At 37.9% G+C, this 26584-nt stretch overlaps 1 protein-coding gene across 5 annotated transcripts in view; it reads right to left on the reverse strand.

The window, feature by feature from the left end:
- Nucleotides 1–26584, reverse strand: part of Nudt9 (nudix hydrolase 9) — a 64383-nt gene that overhangs the window by 5956 nt on the left and 31843 nt on the right. Inside the window, exons 1-5 of one of the 5 annotated variants that reach the window (XM_074041792.1) lie at nucleotides 20203–20637; nucleotides 12799–13038; nucleotides 9377–9472; nucleotides 6741–6827; nucleotides 291–402 (exon numbers count right to left, since the gene is read on the reverse strand). In XM_074041792.1, coding sequence (XP_073897893.1) covers nucleotides 291–402; nucleotides 6741–6827; nucleotides 9377–9472; nucleotides 12799–13038; nucleotides 20203–20309 — 642 coding nt within the window. In that variant the 5' untranslated portion in view covers nucleotides 20310–20637. Of the gene's footprint in view, nucleotides 1–290; nucleotides 403–6740; nucleotides 6828–9376; nucleotides 9473–12798; nucleotides 13039–17589; nucleotides 17614–18265; nucleotides 18365–20202; nucleotides 20638–26584 lie in introns of those variants that run through there. The other 4 variants (XM_074041789.1, XM_074041793.1, XM_074041794.1 and 1 more) reach the window with 4 other exon arrangements.

The raw sequence follows: 26584 nt of genomic DNA on the forward strand, positions 1-26584 counted from the left end.
CTATTTAAAGATGAGGGTCTAAACTCCGCAACACCCAGATGAAAGTGGAAAGACCAGAACACAAGCCCAGCTATAACTCCAAAGTCCATGTTCTTGTCCAAAGATGTTAGAATTAGACTCTAACAGCCTTGTGCTATCCTAAACTTGTTATAGAAAGAGATATTTCATGTGGTGAAGACAATGGAAGTGGGGAGAAATGGAGTGGTAAAGATCCAAACACAATAACCCTGTAGTAAGTAAAGCAATTAAAAGAACTTAAACATTAATTTGATTTTTGTTGTAATGCTCACCCCTGGGATGGCCCACTCTCCACAGTCTTTCCTTTTTATTGCAACAAACTGTAAGATGTGTTTCCCAGAAACAGGGTGGGTGATTTTATTTCCACTGCTATCTCTTTTCCACCTGTAAACAGTAATATAAGATCATAACTGATTTAGAACAAAGACCAAAGTTCTTTCTCAAGCCTGAGGCAAAATTATAGATATTTTTCTTTGTAATAGGGTATATATTAATTTTAAGTCAGCTAGTTTTACCCAAAAATATTCTATTTCTATTTTACATAAAGGATACTGTACTCTCTACAATGAAAATTCAATATATAAATAGTTTTTTACTATTTAAAGTACTATCAAAAAAAGTTCAAAAGGAAGAATTTAAAAGAAGGGCTATTAAGAGTTTAAAAAAAATCCAAGGATCCTTTTTAGAAATTACAAGTAGTGACAAAAACCCTAGTAATACCTGCATTACCTGTGTTACCAGAAAGCAGATTATATGGTACAGTTACAACTGGTATCTAAAAGGTAATTTTTAACTTTTATGCTCTCTAGATTTAAAAAAACCTCAATCCATCTTTAATTTTATATTTTGAATTGAATAAAAGTATAAAAAGCATAAGGCAATTTTAACTCAGAATACATTTTCTAACCATATCATCTTTCCCTGAGCTGGCGATAAATCTCCCTTCCCTTCCTAACCTCTACCACATCAGCCTCCACCCCCAATTTTAACAACTGTTCTAATAGTCTCTTAGGCAAAAATAAGGATTTTGAACTTCTAATACCAAATCATAAAAGAAAGTCTACGATCTACTCATCACTCTGCATGAGACTAAACAGTTGCAGGCTCAGGTCCGAGTCTCCAAGTGTCTTTATGCGGTAGTAGCTGGCTAGAAGAACTCACAGTGTAGCAGTAGGGCTAGCTATGTAAGTGAGGAAACTATGAAACCAGGCAACAGTTTGATGAGCATAGTAAACAGAAACAAAAGAGAGATTAGCACATTTGTTTTTAAGCTGCCAGACAAAGGAATAACATAAACAAGAAACAGTAATTAAATAAAATAATGTGTTCAAGAACCTGAACATCTATCTATGCGTGGTCTGATACCATGGGCATCAGATACAGAAAAGATGAGGGATGAGGCTGAAGAAGGAAGCAAAGTATTTATGTAACCGGATTCATCAATTTGTCTTAGAGAATATTTTTAAGCAGGGTAAAGGCATAACCAATTCGTATTTTAGAAAGTTCACTCACTTTGACAAAAGCAAGAAGGCTGGTTTAGAGGGAAGGAAGAATACACAGAGCCAAGAAGACCAGCTAAAATGCTGTTACTATGATCCAGGCAAAAAGTGGTGAGGACAGAACTAAAGGTGAAGACAGTGAAAATGGAGAGAAACAGGGTTTTTGTTTGTTGGTGCTTTTCGAGGGGTGGTTTCGTTTCGTTTTTTGTTTTATTTGTTGATAAAAATAGGGTCTCATCTAAGCTGGCCTCAAAGCTGAGATCCTCCTGCCTCAGAGTGCTGGGATTACAGAAATGTACTACGATGCCCTGCTTTATTTATTTTTTATTTTATACTTTGATATTTTTTTGGCACTACTGGGAATTGAATCCAGAGCCTCATGCATGCTAAGCAAGCATTACACCACTTAAACTATATCCCCAGCCCTTTTGATTTTATTTTGTTTCTGAGATGGGGTCTAGCTAACTTTACTAAGACTGACCTCAAATTCATTCCTCCTGACTCCACCTCCAGAGTACCTGGGATTACAGGCTTGTAATACCACTCCCAGCTTATTTGTATTTTTTAAAAGCCATTTATATAGCACTTATTATATACCTGAGGCTTTCTAAGTTCTTAAATGTATTTGCCCATTTAAGCCTCAAAACAAAGCTATAGAGCAGTTGTATTATTTTACATTTTACAGATGAGGGAAACAAGTTATCCTCAAAAAAGGATAACTTGACCAAAACTGCAAGGTTGATAGGATATAAACTAAGGTTTGAACATAGGCAATGCGGTTCCAAAATCTGTGCTCTTAATCACTGCTACTATCTACTTAAATAAAAAGGTACAATGTCTGCACTAGAGGATGACACTTAGATAAGAAGAGAGGTAAGAAGGCAAATGCCGGCTCTGTCCACTCACGAACACTTAATTACTTCTACACACTATGTGCAATGAGCTGGCAAACAAAAATTGAACACAGAGCCTCTGGTCCTCCAGGCAGTCAGACAGTCACAGTCAGACAGAGCAGTATGAGAAGCAGAATAGAGAGACAAAGATGCTGCTGGGTAAGAAGACAAGACCACAGAGATGAGAAGCAGAGTGCATATCATCTTTGTGTTCTCAAAAAAAAATTTTGGTGGTACTAGGGTTTGAACTCAGGGCCTCATGCTTGCTAAGCAAGCGCTCTACCACTTTAGCCACACCAACAGCCCTTTTTGCTTTAGTTATTCTTCATATTTTTGCCTAGGACCAGCCTCAGACCACAATCTTCCTACCTACATTTTCTACATATCTAGGATGATAGGCAAGTACCAGCATACTCAGCCTATGATTAAGATGGGGTCTCACTAACTTTTGGCTTGGGCTGACCTCAAACTGCTATCCTCCAGATCTCCATCTCCCAAGTAGCTGGGATTATAGAAGTGAGCCACTGCACTTAGTTCACATTTTACTTTGAAAGGACTTGTTTAAGTATTTTAAACAGAGCTGCCGTTTCTCTCTCTCTCTCTCTCTCTCTCTCTCTCTCTCTCTCTCTCTCTCTCTCTCCCACTCTCTCTCTCTCTCTCTTTCCTCTCTCTCTCTCCTCTCTCTCTCTCTGTCTCTCCCTCTCTTCCCTCCTCCCTTCCTCCCTCCCTCCCTCTTTTCTTGTTCTATCTCTTTTTCTATGAGCCAGGGTTGCACTGTGCATATCAGGCTGGCCTCAATCTCCTAATCTTCCTGCCTTAGCTTCTCAGGTGCTGGGCTTACAGGCACGCACCAGCACACCTGGCTAAGAGATGTTTCTTGCTATGTTGTTTACTAGCACTGTATTTACAGTCACCAAAATTAAAATAACAGTTCTTTATGCAACAAAGTAGTAGGGCATTTTAATTAAAAACATCATTAGTAGTTACTGTCATATATCATTATAAAAATGGTATCCCTGTACCCTACTGATATTCCTTCCCCACACAGTCTCAGGGTCAGGAAAACACAGCCAAGTTCTTTGCCAGAATATCACAACATCAGTTCCCAGTCGAGTCCTCATCCTCACCTGAAACCTCACATGTGCAGTCTTTACTGTCCACCCTATTGCTTTCTGGTCTTCTGAGCCCTCCTAAAATCATCCGCTAAGCTCTGTTTATAGCATTCTAGGCATTCTCTAGCCTGCTTCTCCAAACTCTTCTAAATTCTTCCCACAAACCAATTCCAAAGGCTTCTGAACCATACTGTTGGTTCCCTGCCTGCTCCCACAGGAGCAGACTTTTTAAAAAGGTTTGTGGTAATGGTCACAACAACCACCCCATTTCTCAGTATCAATTTTCTGATAGTCAGATTTCTATCATTATGACAAAATACTTGAGAAAATCAACTTATAAGGAAGAAAGATTTAGTTGGGCTCCTGGTTTCAAAGGTTTCAGCATATGGTCATTTGGCCCTGTTGCCTTTGGGCCTGTGGCAAGGCAGTACATCATGACAGGAGCATGTGGCAGAGGAAGATCTCACCTCATGGAAGTTAGGAAGCTGAGAGGGGAAGATGCACAGAGGAGGCAGTGCCCCAACATCCCCTTCAATGATACAGCCCCATAACCTAACTTCTTTCCAAGAGACCCCACCTCATAAAGTGCTGCAAGCTGGCAATCAAACCTTTAAACACCCTCCTTGCGGGGGACAGCATTTAAGATCCAAATAATAACAAATGCTAACAAGTTTCTGTCTTCCCTTTTCTGCTTTTTGTCCCCTTACTAGCATTACAGTTCTACTTCAAATGTTTCATACCTTTTAACTTTTGGCCAATTTCACCAACATGGGAAAAACTGATACTGCCATTAATATTTTTTACTTAAGACCATAAGAATATATTCACTCTTCCCATGTCATTTAAGCCATAGATTCTAAGAGACCTGTAGATAGAAAAATAGGTACAGAGGTAGGTAGATAAGTAAATAAGTAGGCAGATGGATGCACAGATGGACAGAGACAGATGGACAGACAGACAGACATACAAAAGTTGAGGAGGGGGTAAAGATCTTTTGCCAGGGAAGTGAGAGGGTAAGTAGGAGAGTACAATAGGATAATATTGGGGAGAGTAGGGAGAGTAAGATATCAGATGGTAACTTTTCCAACCAATAACTTGAAAATAAGGGAAATAAACTGCTTTCCTAGAGCTCAACTATCAAATCATTAGGACAGTTCAGATCAGAGAAAAACAAAGCCTACTTGAAAGAAGATCCCCAAACAGCAAAATTTTAAAAGTAAGGAAATAAGTGTATTTGCAATTATTTAAAGAAGGAAGGTGACAATTCCATAGTGTGAGTTGGTCGGTGAAAAAAATCCTAAAAGTAAAAATGTTAAAAAGACAATCGGTAAGACAGAATTTTCTAGATGCACTGTTGATTCCTGTAGAAATGGCTAAATCTACCTAAACAATAATTCACCCATCTCTTTATTCTGAATCACAATTACCAAAGGATCTGCTAAATATGCTTTTGCTTATCAAGTAGGCCTACCTCAGGAAGAGACTGCATTTCCCACATTCTGAAGCCTTTAGTTCATACTTCTTAACTTTGGCATTTAATATCTTCCACAATAAAATTGTATTAAAAACTATTTTAAGTTTCATTTACCACCACCATTATCGTACAATAACAATCTGTTTCAACCAAGCTGGTCTTTTCATTGCTGCTCAATGCTCAAATACAGTCGTCCCTGGTACCCACAGAAAATTGGTTCTAGGATCCCCAAATCTGCAAACACTCATCTCTTACATAAAATGGAACAGTATTTGCATATAACCTGCATATGTCCTCCTGTATATTTTAAATCATCTCTAGATTACTTATGATGCCAATCTAATGTAAATGCTAGTAGTTGCTATACTAAATTTTTTAGGAAACAACACAAGAAAAAAGCCTATACATACTCAGTTCAGATGCAATTTTTTCCCAAATATTTTCATCCAAAGATTGGTTGAATCTGTAGATGTGGAACCCAAGGATATGGAAGACCACCTGTAGCTATTACTACGAACCTTTTTCTTAAGTCTTCTCCCATCTTCCAAACTCAAGTTTCGCTCTACTTTAATAAGACCTATTTTTTTTATGTTTTGTTTTGTTTTGTTGGTAGTTCTGGGGATTGAACCCAGACCTCAGTCTTACTAGGCAAGTGCTCTACTACTTGAGCTACACCCACAGTCGTTTTGCTTTAGTTTTTGAGATGGGGGTCTCACTATCTTTACCTAGACTGGCCTTGCAGTCCTCCTGCCTCTGCTTCCCTATACCTGAGATCACAGGCATATGCTACCACATCCAGCCTGTAAGGCCTTTCATGTGTATCCACTTTGCTATAGTTATGCCCACACACAATCTTCTACTCTTCTAAAGCATCCTGTATCACCCATATTAAAAGTCATGTACCACATAATGACATTTCAATCAGTGGTGGACCCTATACATAGTGGTGGTCCCAGACAATTATAATGGAACTGGAAAATTCTTATCACCTAGTGATATTGTAGCCCAATGCATTATTCACATTCATAGTGATGTTGGTGTGAACAAACCTACTGTGCTGCCAGTTATATAAAATATAGCACATAACTATGTACAAGTATTATACTTGAAGTAAATAGTGTACTCTCTCTACTTATTAAAAAAGTTTACTATAAAGCATTATGCTATGTTACTACAGCAGAGGTCTCACATCATACCGTCTCTCAGTTGCATCAAGAGCCCATGCTCAGTGACTGAGCCACACCATCTAGGTTCTGCCTATGATATTCACACAATGACAAAATTGCCTAATGACCCATTTCTTACAATGTGTTTCTATTCTCAAGCAATGTATGACTATATTTATCAATATTTGACATGTTTTCTTATTTCAAATTTTCTATCTTATAAATGAAGTTACAGATCTTCAACAAAAGAAAATCAAAACCTTGAATTCTTATACTTTTTCATTTCCTCTTAACTGCCTACTCAACACGGAAAACAAAGATGCCAATAAATTTCAGGTGAATTAACTTTGTTTAATAATGCTTAATTTACTCCTACAACACTTACATCATATCATTATAATTTTAAATAAAGTCCCTTGAAAATACAGATTTCTGTGTATGTGCATATCTATATATGTATGTATATGAACATTTATACATATACACCTGCACATACAACTGCATATCCAAACACACAGGCATATACACATACACATGTGTGTAATTTACAAACATACACATGTAGCTACAGTTCTTACCTGGTTATAATTGGATCTGCAGCATGATTTGGACCCCATCTTCCCAAAAGCCCCCGGCCAACCAGTCCTGTCCGCCCTGCAGGATTTCTGGGGAAAGAAAATATTTCAGTTAAATGCATTCATCTTTTTAAATGTGACTTGGCTATAGCCCGAAAGTATGCACTATAAGCTATGGCTTACAGTATAATATCTCCTTACAAACCCAGCAGCCCTATCACATACTGGAAAGAAATCATAAATCCCACTATACTGTGACTGAATTTTTCTTTTGTACATGCCTTAAGCTATGAGCTTGATCCACAAAGAGGATCTGATTTCCAAAGTGGTTCTACAATATAGGAATTTACTTCAGCTTTCACATATCCTCCTAAATTCACACTACGGCCTTACTGAACTCTTTAAACATTCTGTACCTATTCATTTATCTGTACAACAGTTTATCTTTCAGGACGCCCACACTTCTCTTCATTTTCTTATCATTCTTTTTTTCTACTCCACTCTCCTATAACCCTTCTCATTAACTCCCATTGAAGTAACTTATGTTACATTTTGAATTCCATTTTCCTCAGTGAGTTTGGGATTTTTACTAGTAGTGGTATATATATATATATGCATATACATGATAATATTGCTTAATATTTCATAGATTTCAAATATACCAAAATCCAATTTTATAAAAATGCCAACTCATTAACCTGCTATCATAACCTAATGTTAAAAAGTCTGTCAGATAAATGTATCAGCACTCATGCCATAAGTTATTACTCAACATTTCTTAAATGTTCAATTTTCCTTATACACCAATAAAATTTCCTCATCTGTAATCTTATGTATTTAATACCCTTTTTGTCTTCCCACTATGTGAAAGTAAATAACTTGACAAAATTCCTTTCAGTCATCTATCTGTATTACATTCTTCCCTAAGACTGTAAATAAACCACATAAATTTTATATTGTTTTATATTAGACTCAGAAATTTTCCAGCAAGACTTGCAAATAGAAACAAGAAGACAAGATGCCTGGCCAGCTGACAATAATTCTTTTCACCTTCACAAAAGGAGGGGTCAGATGGCCAACAACCCATATTTTATTCCATGTAAACACACACTCCTGAATACAATGATCAAAGCCAACACTAAAAGAGAAGACGTTAGTTTTTATAGATGACGAAGTCTGTGACTTGTAAACTAGAAACTATGGAATAGACACATAAACTTGCCTATAGCCTGAGAAACAAAGAAGGTTGTTATCAGAGAGAGAGAAATGAAGCCAACATATAGAGAAAAGCAGAAATGAGGCAAAGCAGGTCCTGGTGGATTTCCAATTCCACCTTTTCCTAAAGCAAGCTGCAATTCTGCTGAGGCAATCCTATACTCTCAAAATGAATTTGATTTTTTGTCAGGCAAGTTAGAGCTGGCTTCTGTTAGTCAAATCTTAACTAAAACAACACTCTACCTTGACTTTGCTGCCTAACCTTTTAGATATATATACATCTCCTTTCATATGTTTTACCCAGAAAAGTACCCAGGGAATAAATCAAATCAAAAGTTTGACTTGAAAAGACTAATAACATAGACAGGTGAATAAATTATGACAAAGAAAGAACTTAGCAAAACTAAAGGACTCAAATGAGGGTGAGAAAAACACTCACATTTCCTTGTCCTAGAGGAACTGAGAATACAGACTGCAGCATCTTTATAAGATATACCATGATTGTGATACTTCCCTTATTTTATTTCGGGCTTATTAATCTTATCTTTATTATTAACTCTATTACTATTTTATTATCATTACTAATCTTTTCATTTTTATCTTTTCTACCTTTCTTCCTCACTTTTATAATGTCTTCTTAAGGAAAAGAAAGTTGTGTAGAAAAATCATTTTAATGTTTTTTGGGGTCTCACTATGTAGCCTAGAGTGACCTGAAAGTCACCATTTCATCCAGGTCAGCTTGGAACTCACTATCCTCCTGCCTCTGTCTCCCAAGTGCTGGAATTACAGGCATGAACCACCATGCCCAGTAGAAAAATCATTTTTAAAAGTTTAGAGCTGGGAGCTGGTGGCTCATGCCTGCAATCCTAGCTACTCAGGAAGCAGAGATCAGGAGGATAGTGGTTCAAAGCCAGCCTGGGCACATAATTCTGTAAGACCCTATCTCAAAAAACCCTTCACAAAAATAGGGCTGATAGAGTGGCTTAAGGTGAAGGCCCTGAGTTCAAACCCGAGTACTGCAAAAAAAAAAGAAAGTTTATAAAGAGAACCTTGATGTTAAAAATATTGAATTACCCTTATTTTTAGTCTTACATGTTTGGATAAATTCTTACCTTCAAGTATTATTCAACAAATAACAACTGAAAATACAACTTTCAATGCTTTCTCTCAATTTATTCAAATAATTATTTCTACCTTCAAGATAAAATTACAAAAAGATATATTCCAATTCTGCCTCTGCCACTTACTAGCTGTTTGTTGTACACTTTCCTTATTTGTAAAATGGAACTCAAAGTATCCACCCACAGAGTTCTATGATGATTTAACTAGATGACATAAGTAAAATTTTTGGCACAAACAATTATACAATAATTTTTACCTTCTGAAGACCCATTATTGTTAGATGTTCCATTCCCAGTACCTACCTAGGTCTTCCATTTTCAATCTCATACAGGCCATTCTGGCTCTTTCTCTCGACATGCCCATCCTTTTCATTAAACTTGGGAGAAAAGCTGCTTTCACTGTAATGAGAAAAACCGATGCAAAACAGGAAATAATGACTACCTATTACAACAGCTTAACAATGTAAACAAACTGTTCTTCATATGAAGCAGAATCCCTGAGAAACAGTAAGTTTTAAAGATTAGTTTTTACTACTGCGGACTTCCTGTGCAGTTTTGACATAGGTTTCACTTTCTTTCTTACTTTAACTTCAGTAAGTGAGTACAGGAATATATTTGTGATCTGTCTGAAGAATAATGCCCAATTGGAATGATCCAAGCATTCTTTCAAGATTTCTAATGAATCCACCACCTAACACACAAATATAAAATGAAAATGATGAAATTGTAAAGCCAGAGTTACAATATACTCTTGAGACTGTAGAAATTCATCACTTAGAAAAACAAGTGTGAATCTAGATATAATTGAAGCATTAAGGTTCACAGTAAAGCTTGATTTGTTTGGTGATAAATTCACCTCTTAAAAATTTTTCTGAGCTGGGCATGCTGGTATACCCCAGTAATTCCAGCACTCAGGAGGCTGACACAAGAAGACAGTGAGTTTCAGGACTGGGGATGTAGCTCAAGTGGTAGAGCGCCTGCCTAGCAAGCACAAGGCCCCAAGTTCAAACCCCAGTACACATCAACACCAAAAAAAAAAAAAAGGCAGTGAATTCAAGCCAGCCTGGACTACAATGTGAGTCCCTGTCTCAAAATATCAGGGCTAGCCATGATGGCTCACACCTGTAAACATAGCTACTTGGGAGGTGGAGATTAGGAGGACTGAGATTCAAGGCCATCCCAGGCAAAAAGTTAGTGAGACTTCCATCTCAACAAAAGGCTTGGTGTGATGAGGAACACCTGTAATTTAGGCTACAAGTAAAGTATAAATAGGAGTATCTGAGTCTAGGTCAGAAAGGGAAAAAAAAAAAAACCCACAAGATCCTACTGGAAAAAAATTAAATCAAAAAGGCCTGAGAGTGTGGTTCAAGTGTCAGAGCAACCTGCCTAGCTAGCATGAGGCCCTGAGTTCAAACTCCAGTACCACAAAAAAATAAGAAGTAAAAATAAAGAGAAATCAAATAATGAAAACCAAGAAAATGTATTAACCTTCGTCTATTTACATTATATGGCAACCCTGCCAATATCATTAATCTTAGTTATGTATATGATGGATGTGTAAGTATGTACATCCTTTAAAATGGGGGAGGCAGAGCTCACTTAAAGCTGGTAAGTTTGCTACAAGTTATCCCCATGATTAATAATCCAAATATTATCACAAAATCACAAACATCTTTGAATAAAAAAAAACCATGAGTAAAATTCAAATCACAGGAATAAATCCATAGAGAAGCTTAGGAACCTAATGAACCACACCTATAATATCAACACTTGGGAGGGTGAGGCAAGAGGATAACAAGTTCTAGGCCAGCCTGGGCTACATAGTGAGAAGGCTGTGTCTCAGAAAAAAAATAAAAGAAGAAGAAGAAGAAGAACCAATACTGGAGCCATCCAAAGAGCAATTTTTTTTACTTATCTAAATAATGACTTGAAATGACTGTCATTTATAACAAACTTGCCTAATGAATCAAACTTTTAAAACTGCTTAAAAACCAGGGTAGCAATTTAACAAAGTGGTCAAGAGAATGAACTCTGGAGTAAGGGTGAGTTGAAAGGTACAAGCTACACCACCTACCAGCTCTGCACCCATTGGCAAAAGCAAACTTTCTGACCTTCCATTTTTTGTACTGTTGGTTTTTTAAAGGACGTATATAATCATTGTACATATACATGGGATACAATGTAATAATCTGACATATGTATAGAATTGTAATAAGCAAAGTAATTAGCATTTCTAACTTCTTACATATCATTTCTTTAAAATCTTCATACTCCTCTTTTCTAGTTCTTTATAAAATATGTAGTAAATTGTTCACAATTCTAGTCTCCACACTGTGCTATAGAATAACACAATTATTGTATAAGTGTTAAGTGTATTTTTGGTATCTACTGGTTGGCCAACCTCCCAGGGCCCTTTCTATTTTTTTTTTTTTTTCAGTGCTGGGGACCGAACTCAGGGCCTTGCACTTGCCAGACAAGCACTCTTCCACTGAGCTAAATCCCCAAACCCCCAGGGCCCTTTCTAACCTCCAGTTCCACTATTCTAATCTCTACGCAATGAAATCAACTTTTTTTAGTTTTCACATATGAGTAAGAACATGTATTGTCTTTCTGCATTTTTTTTCTATAGAGATAACCATGTCTGCCTTCCAGATTATATATATTTCAAAAAGTTAGAAGAAAGAATTTTGAATGTTTTCACCATAAAGAAGGGACAAATGAAATGTCTGAGGAGATGAATGTGTTTAACCTGATTCAAGCATTACATAAGGTATACACAGATGGATTGAAACATCACATGGCACCCCATTAATATGTGCAGTTTTTATGTTTTTATCAAAAAATAAAGCTAAATAAAAATAAATTTAATAAATAAGAACTATTTTTTTAAAAAGAAAAACCCTCTATCATTATATTTACTACTAAAAGAAACGAGTAGGTAAACTGGGGAGATGTTGTGAAAAATACAAAGTTTCAGTTTTGCATGTGGGTGAGCTTTAGACACCTACGGGACAGCTTGGTAGCCATAGCTGTTAATAATGGCATTGTACACTTGACACTTGCTGACAAGAGCTCTCAAATGTTCTTACCACAAAAAAATAGTAAAGTATGTGAGCTGTAATGGATATGTTAATTGGTTTTATGGTGGTGATCACTTCCCAATGAATACATGTATCAAAACACCAAATTGCACACCTTAAATATATACAATTTTTACTTGCCAATTGCACCTTGACAAAACTGAAAAAAAAAATAATGTGAGCCGGTGCAGCACTTATGAACTTAGTCAAAGCATTTTGCTTGAGTCACATTCTTACTCTCTCCTTCTCTCTCTCCCCCATTACTATTCCTGTCCTAATTTTTTCATACTGGTCTAACTTCTCATCATCCTATTCTTAGTAATATAAATCTAGCTATGTTGGGAAATAACCATAAAAGATGTACAGAAACTATCAGTTTTTATTATTTCATAACAATTATTTCAAACCAAAACAGATTTGCCTATCAGGAAGGATTCTCTTAAAACCCCAAAAAGAATAAGCAAATGTGAACTGTTTAGATTTGGCAAAAAAAAAAAAAAAAATCAAGCAAATGTGGAGAGTGAGTTATAATAAAGCCAAGCATAGACAAAAATTTTCCTCAAGTGTAAAAGTGATCATTCACAAATACAACCATGACCTTCTCTGAAAGTCTTCCACACACCTAATGTCAGCTTATTTGCTTACCTGATTTGAGGATCCGCCCACCTGGGTCCTGCCAAGACAGAAACTGCAGTATATTCCACAGGGTTGTAGTCTTGCCACTCCACAAGCCAGCCCACTTTTTCATTAGGAACCTGGCTGCGTTCAACTTTTGAACCTGGATAAGGAGATGTCCGGGCCTTGTTATGGGAATTATCTTTGGCACCATTAGAACCAGACATGATGTTGGCATTAAGATGAAACCAACAGGATGAAAACGAGTTGCTGGGGAAGAAAAAAAGGAAAACATTTTATAGAAATACCAAAAGTATATTAATTAAATAATGTAATCCAAAGACCCAAAAAAGGTTTTTAAGTTTCAAAAACTTTTTAAAAATAAGAAAATGTGATGCATAACAGATGATCTGTGACAGGTTTTCAAATATAATTTTTAAAAGCTAAATCTTATTCATTGGAACCTACTGACTGAATTTATTTATTTGGGGGTATGGTACTCAGGGCTTCACACTTAAGAGGCTATGTAAAAAAATATGTTTCTTTTAAAACCACCAGCTGTCTAACAAGCATGTATAAAACATACAGCAAAAATACCCAAAAAAGAATGGGAAAATAAAAATATACTGTTATAAATTCCTTACAATGAATAAAAAGCAATTACTGTAATATTCTTAGAAGGTAGACAGTGATTATTAAACTTTAGAGCAAAACTTAAATAAACAAGTGTGGAATAACTGGCTAGCATATGTAAAAAATAATAATAATAGCCAAATCTTGACACTAGCCTCAGAGCATAACAAAACTTTGTTATGTTTCCTCTTAACCTAAAAACTTTTCTTAAAAATAAAAATTCCTGGTGACTCTTAATAAGAACATCTAAATTAGAACAGGGATTCTGAAAACATGATAAACTTATGACAGTTCCTTTCCCCTGCTCTCACAATACTAGTCAATTTGATGGGGCAAACACTAACTTGACCATGGTGGAATTAGTGACATTATGCTCTGAGAAGTGCATAACAATCATTTCTGACAACAGAAGACCCAAATCTGGGCAGGAAGAAATATAGAACACATCCTGGTTAAGGGACATCTTACAGAATAAAGGTCTGTACCCTTGAAATTGGTTAAGAGCAGGAAAGATAAAGATGGAAGAACTCATTCAGATAGACAAAAACTAAATGAGCATGACATATAAAGTTCTTTGATCAAATTACACCCTCAATTACTTTCTTACCCTACCTTCCTCTTTTCTTGCCCCCATGCTTGCTGTGCAGGCACTCCTACCACTTGAGCCACTCCACCAGCCCTAGCTCTTGTTTTTCACACAAGATAATACTTCATGCATTTTTCAGAAATTTGCAACTTGAACTTAAGTGTTAAATGAGCTATTTAATTTTTTTAAGACAGTCTCCTGATGTAGTCCATTCTGTCCTCTAATTCTTCTGCCCTAGGCCCCTCTCTGCCTGCTGAGATTGCTACTATACTCAATTAACTTGTTCAATACTAAGCAACCTATTTTCTGTGATATGCATAAATATTAGTAAAGATTGTGTTTTCCCTATCCCTAAAAAAAAAAGAAAAAAGAACCTGACAACTAAATGTAATCACTGATTCTGAATTGACTCCTAAGCCATAAAGGAAAACACAGACATAGGTGGTAAAGTTTGAATGGGGCTCTACATAATTTTAAAATATGATTTTTTTTAAGTATCTATTTACTCCCAACAACACAAAAGTCCAGGACCCAGCTTCACTGGTAAATTCTACCAAACATTTAAGAACAATTAAAATCAATCCTCCTTAAACTCTTTCAAAAAATTATAAAGGAGAGCATAATTCCAAACTCATCTTATGAGGTTAATATTATCCTGATGCCAAAAGTACACAAAGACACTACAAGAAAAGTACAAACAAATATCCTTGATGAATACTGATATAAAAAAAAGACAAAATATTAACAAACAGAATTCCACAGCACATTAAAGGATTATCCATCATAACTAAGAAGGACTTATTCCTGAAATATAAGGATGGTCCCACATACAAAAACCAATGGATGTGATACCACCACATAGAGAGTGAAGGGAAAAATCACATGGTCATCTTAACTGACGCAGAAAAATCCTTTGACAAAACTCAACACCCTTTCATGATAAAAATATTCAACAAACTAGGAACAGAAGGGAACTACCTCAACATAATAAAAGGCAGATATAAAAGCCCTCAGTTGATGCTATGGTGATGAAAGAATTAAAGCTTTTCCACTAAGATCAGGAATAAGGTTACTGACTTTCATTATTTTTATTCATTGTGGCTCACGGCCACCTTTCATCATCTTCAAAGCCAGCAACATTGAGTCCTCCCTGACCATTGCTCTGCAGTCACGTCTGTCTTTAACCACAGGCCAGGAACACCTCTCCACTTTTAAGGATGCTAATCATCAGGTGGATAACCCATTTCCCCATCTTAAGTCCTTATCCTAAATCATATCTGCAGTCTCTTTTCTCATATAAAGCAACATATTCAAAGGTTCCAGGGATTAGGATGTGGACATCTTGGAAAGGGCATTATTTTGACTACTACAAATGTCGATACTATTTATGATATGAATATGGGGAAACTATAATTTAAAAAAGACCCATATTACCATTTTTTTTTTTTTTTTTTTTGCTACTGGGGTTTGAACTCAAGGCCTCATGCTTAATAGACAGGCACTCTACCACTTGAGCCACTCCACCAGCCCTCATCATGTTCTTAATATGGGTTAGAAAACACAGTGCTGATGTGGATTGAGGTAGAAAAGGAGAATAGGAAGGAAAGAAGGAAAAGAAAGGAAGGAGCAAAGGATTGAGAAACAGGGAAAAAAAAGGAAGGTGTTTGGAAGGGATGAGAAAAACAACAATAAAAAGGAGAAAAGGAAGCAAGGGAAAAAAAGAAAGACTACCCAAACATACCAAATAAAGGGAGGTATGACCAATTCTATGCATCTAGGACAAATCATGTATTTACACTTGCCTAGTAATTTTTAATTAAAATTCTTAACTGACCTTCAAAGGCTGCATATCCCACCTCCACCTGGCCCTTCAACAGAGTGTGTATAGTGAATAATAGAAATGTAATTACACATTTGTCCAAACCGTAAAGTACATCAAGAGTGACCCCTAACTGAGTGTTAATGATGTCAGTGTAGGTTCAATAAGTGTTACCAATGTAACTGAATGGAATGTTCTGTAGGTACATTCCATTTGAAGAGGCTATGTTTGTGTAAGGGTGGGGGGTACATGGGAAATCTCTGTACTTTCCATTTGGTTATGCTGTGAACCTAAATTGCCTTAAACAGTAACTATTTTAAAACCATCATCTTTCTCTCTCAATTCATCCACCCATCCCCCCAATTCTTTATTTTCTTTCTGGTAGCAAAAATCGTCATACAGTTGGAATCATACAGCCTCTTCAAACTGGCTTTACTTAGTAATAAGCATGTAAGATTCCTCTGTCTTTTCATGTCTTGATACTTCTTTTTAGTACCAGTTTATTTACCCATTCACCTACTGAAGAACATCTTGGCTGCTTCCAAATTTTTGCAATTATGAATAAAGCTTCTAAAAACATTTGTGTGCACGTTTTTGTGTGGACAGAAGTGTTCAAATCATTTGGGTAAATACCAAAAAGTGTGAGTGGTGAATCATACAAAAACAGTATATTTAGTTTTGTGAGACACTGCCGAACTGTTTTCTCTCCCTTAATATTTACATACGCACACACACACACGCACACACATATATAGATAAATATGTATATGCATTTTTTTTTTGGTGGCACTTGGAGGTTGGGCTCAGGACCTTGCGCTTGCTGGACACGTGCTCTGCCACTGAGCCACACCTCCATTCCTCTCCCTTGATTTTTAACTGGTTTCTTTCCTGTTTTGGGGTGTCTACAGCGCTATGTGCAATCCAAGCTGTTCTCTTTTATCCCATTTACAGACTTTGACACTGCTATTTGATTTTGCACTAGCTCTGTGTAGGGAAGGTTTTCTCAAACACCCAAAATTCAGGGGAAACGTGACCAATAAAGAAGTTAAAATCCCCAGAAAGACTGAATACTTGTGAAAGGCAAAAGATATTTAATTTGTGACTAACTTTATTAAAAGTGGTAAATCACCAGGCATGGTGGCACATGTCTGTAATCCTCAGGCAGATGAGGCAAAAAGATTACCAGTTCAAGCCCAGCCTGGGCTACATAGTGAGACCCTATCACCAAAAAAAAAAGGGGTGGAGGCACGAGTGTAGAAATTCACTCATATTTTCATGTTACAATGACTTCCTTGGTTTAGTTGAATGACTTCCTTGGTTTAGTTGCCACACCTTTGGCAACTAATGAATGAATACTCTGAAAAGTAAAAATATTCCTCAGTCATTCTAAACACATGCTAAATAAAAATGTATAAATATGAGACAAGTATTCATCAAAATTAGCAACAGATTCCAAGGATGTGATTTTAAAAGCAAAACTAACATGGAGCCCTGGTATCAAACTGAATTCTATTACAAAATGAGTCATGCTTCATGGTTGGGAGTTGGCTAGGAAAAAAACACCCACAGGAAATTGATCTTATTCCACTCTATCCCATCCAAGAAAAAAATCAGTTTTTAAAGTATTTTGAGGTTCTCTCACCCCTGATTTAGGAAGAACCAGCATGTAGAAGTCCACAAATCTGCTACCAACTCTGACAAGAGAAAACTTACACACTTGTTTACTTGAACAAAAAATTTAATTGTGTAAGAAAAAGTTTAAAAATCAGACTATTCGTCTTACCACACAGAGAAGTACTAATGCTGTTTCATCTGCTGTTTCATGTGCAACACTGAAAGGGATCAGAACAAGAATACTTATATATAAATACAAAACCTAAAGCTTTTTTAATTGCATAGTTGCAAGAAATATATTGGGCCTATTTGGAAATTACATAGCTAATGAAGTAGATATTACAAAGTAAAACCCAGTTCCTAGGTCTGGCAAACTTAAATGCAATACTGACAGTGCTTTGAAATGAGGAAAATCTATAAGAATGCTAACAGTCTTAATAATTAGCAAGATGTATATAGCGAGGGTTTACTGTGTTCAACACAGTGCTGAGCACTGCAATATTACTAACTTTTTGGTCCTCACCACTCTGAGTTTAGAAATAAATGTGTTAAGGCCCAGAAAGGCTAAACAAGTTATCCAAGGTCATACAACTGATTGCGGAATCAGAATCCAAATCCAGGCAAAATGGCTCAGAACTCCAGGCTCTATCCACAACCCTATTATTATCTCGACTTCATTTTTAAGTCACATATTTATATATGTATAAACAGGAACAAAATATAAATTTTCTCCACAGATTTATGGTGTGAATGGATCCCATTTGAAATCCAGGAACAGGACTACCTATGTTATCATTCTTTCTAGGAAAAACATTTGAAACATTGTACTCAAAACACATACACACCACAGCAGGCATGGTGCTACATGTCTGTTCTCCCAGCACTCTGGACGCTGAGGCTAGAGCATCACAAATTCAAGGCAACCTGGGTTACATAGCAAGACCCTGTTTAAAAACCAAAAAACCAGAATTAAAAAAAAAAAAAACAAAACACACACACACAAGCATTAATTGCAAAACTATCATTTTCTGGGTTTTCCTCAATTGTTAAAGAGTCATAAAAATCTTGATGCTCCATTTCTTTTTTTCTCTCCACAGATGCTTTGTAATATGAAATACTCCAACACCTATTTGTTGGCTTAGCTTCTGGCTTTTTCTTCTAAGCCGGTATGAAGTCTTCGGTTCTGCATACACCTCTTTAACCTAGGGTTCTCAGCATTATTAAAATGAAACTTTACATTGTTCTGGAGGAAACTAACAAAAATAGCACTAGTAACTCCCAGAAAACAGACACAGCATTTCCTCCCCAAATTACAATGAAAGAAGACAAAGATAATTATAAAGAAACTAAATCTACAGCAGCGGAGGAAGTAGGCCACTAGTGTGTGAGAGGTTTTAACCACTGTCAGAAAGATGGACAGTGGGTGGAATCATATTGGGCTACAAAATAGAGAACAAATTATGTTCAAGAATATATACAAAGGGCTGGTCGAGTGGCTCAAGTGGTACTGTAAATAAATAATAAAGAAATAAGATTCCTTGGGATTTAAAATACACACACAATCTCAACTAGCAAAACCCCCTTGTCATTATTGATTATACGCTCTTCAACAAAATTAGAGATAAGGGCAAAACAGTTTCTGCCTGGAAGCGAGGGGGTAGGGGGGGAGAGGGAGGGGGCAGGAAAAAGGGAGGGGGGGTTAGAAGGAAGAAATAAAAAAATAAATAAAATAAAATGTTATGTTAAAAAAAAAAAAGAATTGCAGATTAGAAAAATGTGAGAAAAGAAAGCAGACTGATATCTCTCCAGGGCACTCATCCTATATGTGCTTCCAGTTAAATATCAGGAAAGTTAAGAATTGCTTTGAAAAATTTTCCTAGAAGGTATTAAGTAGAATAATCAACTAAAATTTGCACTTGGGTCAACAGAACTAGGTTTATATCCTTATTTTGCAAAAATACTTCATGTGTAACCTTGGACACATTTATCTGAAATATTTAACTTGAATTTTTTTCATTTGGAAATATCTCCTGATTAAGGTGTACTATGTGAATTAAATAAAATAAAACATATTGAATGCAAAAAATAAAATACACACACAGGGTGCAGAGGAAATGCCCCTCCTACAAGAGAGCCCAGGAAGACGTTCAAGCTTGACCCAGTGGGCTCAAGGGCAATAATCAGGAAAATTAATCCTCCTCCCTCCTCACCCTCAAAACTAAAACCTGACAAAGATTTATCACAGGATAAAATCAAAGTTTTTAAAAGGGAGGAGGAGGGTATGCGAAGACTGGCGTTAGAGAACATAATAGAAATCTGGGCTTACTAACTTTATAAGTCACACTAAGAAACAAAGCTGGGGAAACTATGCCCACCACTACTGTGAATTTTGGGAAAAGAGGGACTTCTGACTTGTCCTCACGGCACCTAGCACACGCCGTCAGTCTAGGCAACCTAGTACCAGCCCTCCTGTGTAGACAGCAACATCTATTACTCATATTGATAGAAACAAAGCCAGTTCAAATGACACGGGGGAATACCGTCCCCAACAAGTGCAATTTAAACTCTCTGGTGATCATAATGTTGGTGACCGATGGAGGACGGCAAACGTCAAAATAAGAGGTCAAGAAAGGCCCTTGTCACTAGTTTCCTCACAGGACAGATAACACGTTTCGGAGCCTTTTTAAAAACGTGTATACGGCTATACAGATTCGGAAGCAATCCGCGGGGAAGGAAGCGGATTTCCCACCCCAGCCCCACGGGATGGGACGGGAATGGATACCTGTATGCCGGGATGCCGCCGCAGCCTGAGGACCTGACAGTCACTGCGGCCAGAGCCACTGAGAGAGACACTGCGGCTAAAGCCTTCCCCAGGGAGCGTCCGGCCATCGGCGTCCGGCGGGCGGCTTCGCGGAGCTACTCAGCTCTCGGCTTGGGCCTCCGCCCGCCCACAGCCCGCGCCGCGGCTGCGGGAATCTGGCGGGCACTAGGATCGGCCGCCCTCCCGCTCCCGAAAAGAGGACGCTCTAACTATAAACACACGCAGACCACGAACTCTCCCAAAATTACAACCCGGCGTTTTCCCCAGTGCGAGGCGGAAATTCACACCAACAATTAACTCCGACAGCCCCAGCGCCAGCAGCCGGGAACAGCGGCTCGGGCCGCATGACGTTCCACGTGCGCGACAGCGCTTTACAGCCATGCCGCAAAACAAAAGTCGTGCGGAGTGGGTGACGCCTTCCCGGTCCCGCTTCCCCGTCGGCGCAGGCGTACTGAGCAGGCGGAGCAAAGTCCCGCGACAGCGCGAGAGGAAAGGAGAGTGGGGAGAAACCAGGCACTGCGGCGGGACGAAAGCGGCCGAAAGAGAGTTTTAGAGAAGTTTGCTGCCCTGCGTTTTATGACAGGAGTATATAACAGAACCCCCAGCGTCCTGGTCCTTTCTTGAACTACCCGTGATTACGAGAAGAAGAGGTAGAAGAGATTGTAATGCATGTATCTTGAGACGTTTCCTTTCTGAGCGAGACATTCGGATGAGGCTTTGCCTGGTGTGGTTGGCCCTAGGGAACCCTTGGCAGATAGACAAGCTGTGAAATGGGCACACAGCCTGGATAATAAACTCGAAAAGCAAAAAGTATTCAGTTGGAAACCCAGGTTGTCCAAAGCAGTTTGTAATCTTTTATTTACTCATTAACTTATTAGTGTTGCAGGTTTGAGAATTTTAAGTACATACGCCACTGTTTCAGTGGTGCGGTTCAGACACAGTGTAAAGCATTGACCATCTTAAAAGTCAGATTAATCAAATTTTAACAACCATATCCTGAAAATTGCAGAACCCGGTACATAATGACTCGGAAACCTCTGCACTAAGAGGCTTGACCCTACTCTAATATGGCATCCAGAAGTTTAAAACCTTGTCTTTGGGGTGACCCCGGACTTCCTTAACATGCCTGCCTGATAAAGTTTGGAGAATTTTCTCTTTTTTTTCCAACCAAAACGTGGTCATAGGCAGATAGGCCCCTTAACTCTTCTTAGAGAAGTTACTTTAGAAAGCTTGCAATTATAAATCTTTCTCTAATCTTTGAGATGTAAGTCTACCAGCCAACAGTTTCCTAAAGGACCTGAGAGCCATCCCTTGAAGATGCAAACATACCTATGAAAACTAGGTACCAGGCTTTAACTTGCACGACTGCCTCCTGTCATAAAGATAGAGGTTTCTTCTCTGGATAAGTGCCAGTTAAACCCAGATAACCTGGTCACACGAACACACACACAAGCATACAAATGCCTCAAATCCTTCAGTTCCTTTCCCTTAACATCAGCCCTGCCTTTAAAAAGTCAGCCTTTGTTTCAGGGAAGTGAAATTCATAATGGACTCTCTTCCTATGGCCTTAGTAGCATTCAATAAAATCTTTTCTGGAGTCACTTTAGTATCAACTTTGTTTATCCTTGACAGTTCTTTCAGGTAACAAAATACTTTTACTAAAATGTGTATTTTAAAAATAAATATCAAACAGGTATTGTAGCGTCCACCAGTAGTCCCAGCTACTTGGAAGGCTAAGGCAAGAGAATCACCTAAGTCTAGTAGTTCAAAGCCATCCTGAGCAACATAGAGACCCTGTCTCAATAAAATACCAGTACTTAGCTTTCTCTGGTTGCTTCCCAACACCTTTTCTTCCTTGTTTCATGTAGAAAAGTGCTTAGTTTAAAATTTAGCTTCCCTATGCTCTCTTCAGCTAAAGGAGTCATTCTGGCCAAAGAGATTAAAGTGGAAGTCAGCTATGTGGGTCTTTTGGGAAGGTACCGTTTTCCTGGTGAAAAGGAACTGCTGGCTCATTTGACAAACACCATTTACCCCTTTGTCATTTCACCTCCACTCTTTATTCTTTTAGGTCACAAATTTCCTAAAAGAGGAGCAGCTAGCTTGCAACTATAATGACAGATCTACAGAGTGGGTGGCAGAGTAAGGTGCAAGAAAGAACCTGAGTCTTTAATGGTTTTCTCAAGTAGTTACACCATCCCTGGCCAGCTTGTTTCTGGACTGATGAAAGTAAGTCCAGAAACTAGAGCCAATCATTTTTTAGGGAGGGAGTACTAGGGGTTGAACTCAAGGTCTTACACTTCTTAGACAGGCATTCTACCACGTGAGCCATGCCACCAGCCCTTTTTGCATTGGTTATTTTTGAGATTGGATTTTGCTTTATTTATGCCATTGTGGTATGTTCCACCACACCCAACCATTGGTTGAGATGAAGTCTTGTGAACATTTTGCCCACATTGGCCTTGAACCTCAGATGGTACCAATCTCCATCTCCTGAGTAATGAGGATTACAGACATTGGCTACAGAGACTGATTTGAGCCAAACATTTAATAAGGCCTTACAGATCATGTGAGGAGTTATCCCAAGTGCAGGATCATGGCAGAAGATGTGCTAGTCAGCTTTCCATGTCTCAAATACCTGAGGTTACCATATAAGGAGGAAAGGTTTATTTGGGCTCATGGTTTCGGAGGTTTCAGTCCATGGTTGCTTGGCTCTGTTGCTTTTGGGCCTCTTGCAAGGCAGCACATCATGGTGTGGAGCACATTGTAGAGCAAGTTGTTCACCTTATGGCCAGGATGCAAAAGACAAAGGAAGGGAGAGAAGTGGGATCCTGATACCCCTTCAAAGGCATTCCTCAATGAACTAACTCCATTCCACTAGGCCTCACCTCCTAGAGGTTCTACCACCTCAGGAGGTAGCAACACAGTCTGGAAACCAAGCCTTTAACACATGAGCCTTAGGGGACTTTCAAGATCCAAAATATAGCAAGATAGGAAGTCAGGTTAGTTCCTTTTTATGTTTGTTTGTTTGTGGGTTTTTTCTGAGACAGGGTGTCAATATGTAGCCCAGACTGGCCTGGAACTTGCAAACCTGCTGCCTCAGCCTCCTGAGTGCTGAGATTACAGGTGTGCATCACCATGCATAGCACTAAATTCTCTCTCTCTCTCTCTCTCTCTCTCTCTCTCTCTCTCTCTCTCTGTCTCTGTCTCTCTCTCACTAGTGGTAACAGAGTTTGAACTCAAGCCCTTGCATTTGCTAGACAGGTGCTCTACAACTTGAGCCAGTCTGCCAGCCCTTTTTGTGTTGGCTAGCCTCAAACCATAATTCTCTTGATTTCTGCCTCCTGGCGAATAGATAGGATTACAACTACAGCACTAAATTCTTAATACTTGCTTTCACTCCTGTCATTTCTCCCTTCTTTCAGACAATCCATTGGGTCAGAAGTAACTTTCTTCTCCCTCTCTCTTCCTTATGGCAAGGATTTTCTTCATATCTTCTGTGTTCTTTCAGTCAGACAAAACTTGACAAATACCCCCAGTCCTGTTTCTTGCTGAAAGAATTTTTAAAACCCTTTCTCACTTAACAAAGCCTGGCTTTCAAGATTAATCCTGTGCTGGAGACTTGAAAATCCCATTTGACAGTCATGTCTTTGTTCTAATTCGTATCTGTCCTTCTGAAACACTGAAACCATTATTTCAATGGATGGGGTGTCCCTGGGCAATACGATACTCGGAATATTAAAAAAAAAAAAAAAGCACTTCTGAAATATTTTAAAAATCATCCTCATGGTATCTTTCATTCAATTTGAGAGGGTTGCTTAACTTCTCTAGGTCTGTTTCCTTACCTATAAAATGAGGAAATGTGGTACACAACATCATAGCTCTATGAGAATTAAAAGTGATAATTTGCAAAGTATCTAACAAAAATTGGTATAATTATTCCTTTTTTTGCAGGGGTCAGGGCCTTGCGATTGTTAGGCAGGCGCTCTACCACCTGAGAGCACCCCCTGCCTGTAATAATTATTCTTTAAAGCATTTACAATATGGTCTTACTATTTGCAATGCACTTTTCATATATTACCATATTTATCAGGACATCTGGTATGATTTTCCTACTTAAGACATGAGGATACAGACTCAGACAGTTCAAAGTTAAATAAAATGCCTGAGGTCATACAGCCTATCTAATAATTTGTAGGGCCAGGTGTATTTGTTTCCTTTGGCTGTTGTAATAAACTCCACAAATTAGTAGCTTTTAAAAAAAAATTTATTGTCTCATAGTACTGGAGACCAGAAGTCTAATCAATTTCACATTGCCAAAGTCAAGGTACCAGCTGGTCCATGCTCCTTTAGGAGGCTCTAAAGGATGGAGACTATTCTGTGCCTCTTCCAGCTTCTGTGGCCACCAGCCTTCCATGGCTTGTGATCACATCACTCCAGGCTCTTGTTTTGTCTTTCCGTTTTTCTGTTTTGGCCTCTCTTTTATAAAGACACATTACTTCATTTAGTGTTTCCCAGATAATCCACGATACTCTCACCATCTCTAAACCCTTAACTATATCTCCAAAGAAACTATTTCCAAAATAGGTAATATTTATGGGTTTCAAGGATTTGGACTTGACATCTTTTGGGTCCTTATTTGGTTTATTACATGAGAATTTAAATTTAGGTATTTAAATTTCTCATACTCCTAACCATGTGTTTGTTCACTAACTCTTTGTTAAACAATCACTGTGGCAGATACTGTGAATCTGATGGTAAGCAAAACCATCACCTCTGGTTGATTGGGCAACCCTCATAAACCTAGACGTTAACTGAGAAGATAGACATTAGTAAAATTTATCACACAAATATCAGGTTTCAGGCATGATATATATTATGGTGGAGGTTCATGGTGCTCTGAGAATGTATGATAGGAACATTTGGTCAAGTCTGAGAAAGCTCCACATAAGAAGCAACATTGGTGATGAGATCTGAAGGAAGAATAAGAATCACTAGACATAAAATAGAGAATAAGCCAATATCCTGATGCAGCTCTGCTAGCAAGAGGTTTGGCACATCTAAGTGCTCAGAAAATCAAGTTCCCTCCTTACCCTACCCCCCTCAACCCTTCTTGAGAAAATCTGCTAGAACAACTACAGGGCTATTCTAACACATCAGTAACAACTACAGTGCAGCTGTGGAACCATCCAGAGGTCCCTAAGAGTCTTCCTAACTCACACTCCATGCAGTAAGCCATGCAATGTCATTTTCAAAGATCAGTTATCAGTGAAATTTTAATAAATTTGTAATAGACCTTACTCTAGCAAAGCAGAAACCAAAAATTAAACATAGCCCACTGTGCAGAGATAAGCATTCCCTCAAAGCACTCAGTGTTCTAAGATGGGACTGAGACATGACAAGGACATTCAAAGAGCCCAAGAAACTTCCTGTTAACAGATCATTCATATTAAAAGCAAGAAGGTCTTGAAGACTCTATCTCAGATTAGTTATTGGGCAAGATAAACTCATTCAAGGACAGTCTTTACAAAAATTACCATGCGTTACATAAAAGAGATTACAGAAAATATGATTTTGCTTTTGTCACTGAAGTGTTCTGCGATACCTCGACTTTTAAAAAGAAAATTTTTGTTAACATACAGCTTGAGTTTCATCTTGTAGGGCACACTGTGTAAATTTACCATCCTTTATAGTTCTGCATGTACTAGTCTAGAAAAATTAGTATGTGAAACTGAAACAACTTGATGGGAGGAACTCTTCCCCAAGCCTTGTTTTCCAAAGAAAAGTACCGTTTAGAGAAACAAAACTTCCTAGGTAGGTTGTAAGACCCCTACTCAACAAAGTGCCCACGAACATTCTTCTTTAAGAGGTAACAAATACAGATGAGTTAGCAGTGGGGGAAAAAAGAAAATGTGATTTTGCAGTTGGAAATAAATACTTTTCAAGGTTTCCATTGACATTTGTTATGTGGAAGAAACATATATCTTGCTCAGCAGGTAGTTGCAAGACAAAATATGGGAATTTCCATACTTTGAGTCAGTAATTTTTGTTCTTTTTAGTGAGTCACATAAGATTCCATGAGCAACCTCTCACCAATATTTAGAGCTGGAGAAAGAACTAAGAACTGTGGGATTACACAATATAACCACAGTGCTGCAGGACGTTGTACAAGAGCTAGCTGCACCTACCTCCTCAATGGAGAGTTCCCATCCCCACCTCCCACCGTCCTCTTCTCCTATCAGCTGGCATATATGCACTCTTCATTTGTTAATAATCTGGATATGGAATCCCCTATATTGAATTCAATACTCTATTTCTTTTTTTATATTGGTAAAACATACATAAT

This window comes from Castor canadensis, chromosome 9 (genome assembly GCF_047511655.1).
Source record: "Castor canadensis chromosome 9, mCasCan1.hap1v2, whole genome shotgun sequence".
Classification (NCBI taxonomy): Eukaryota; Metazoa; Chordata; class Mammalia; order Rodentia; family Castoridae; genus Castor; species Castor canadensis.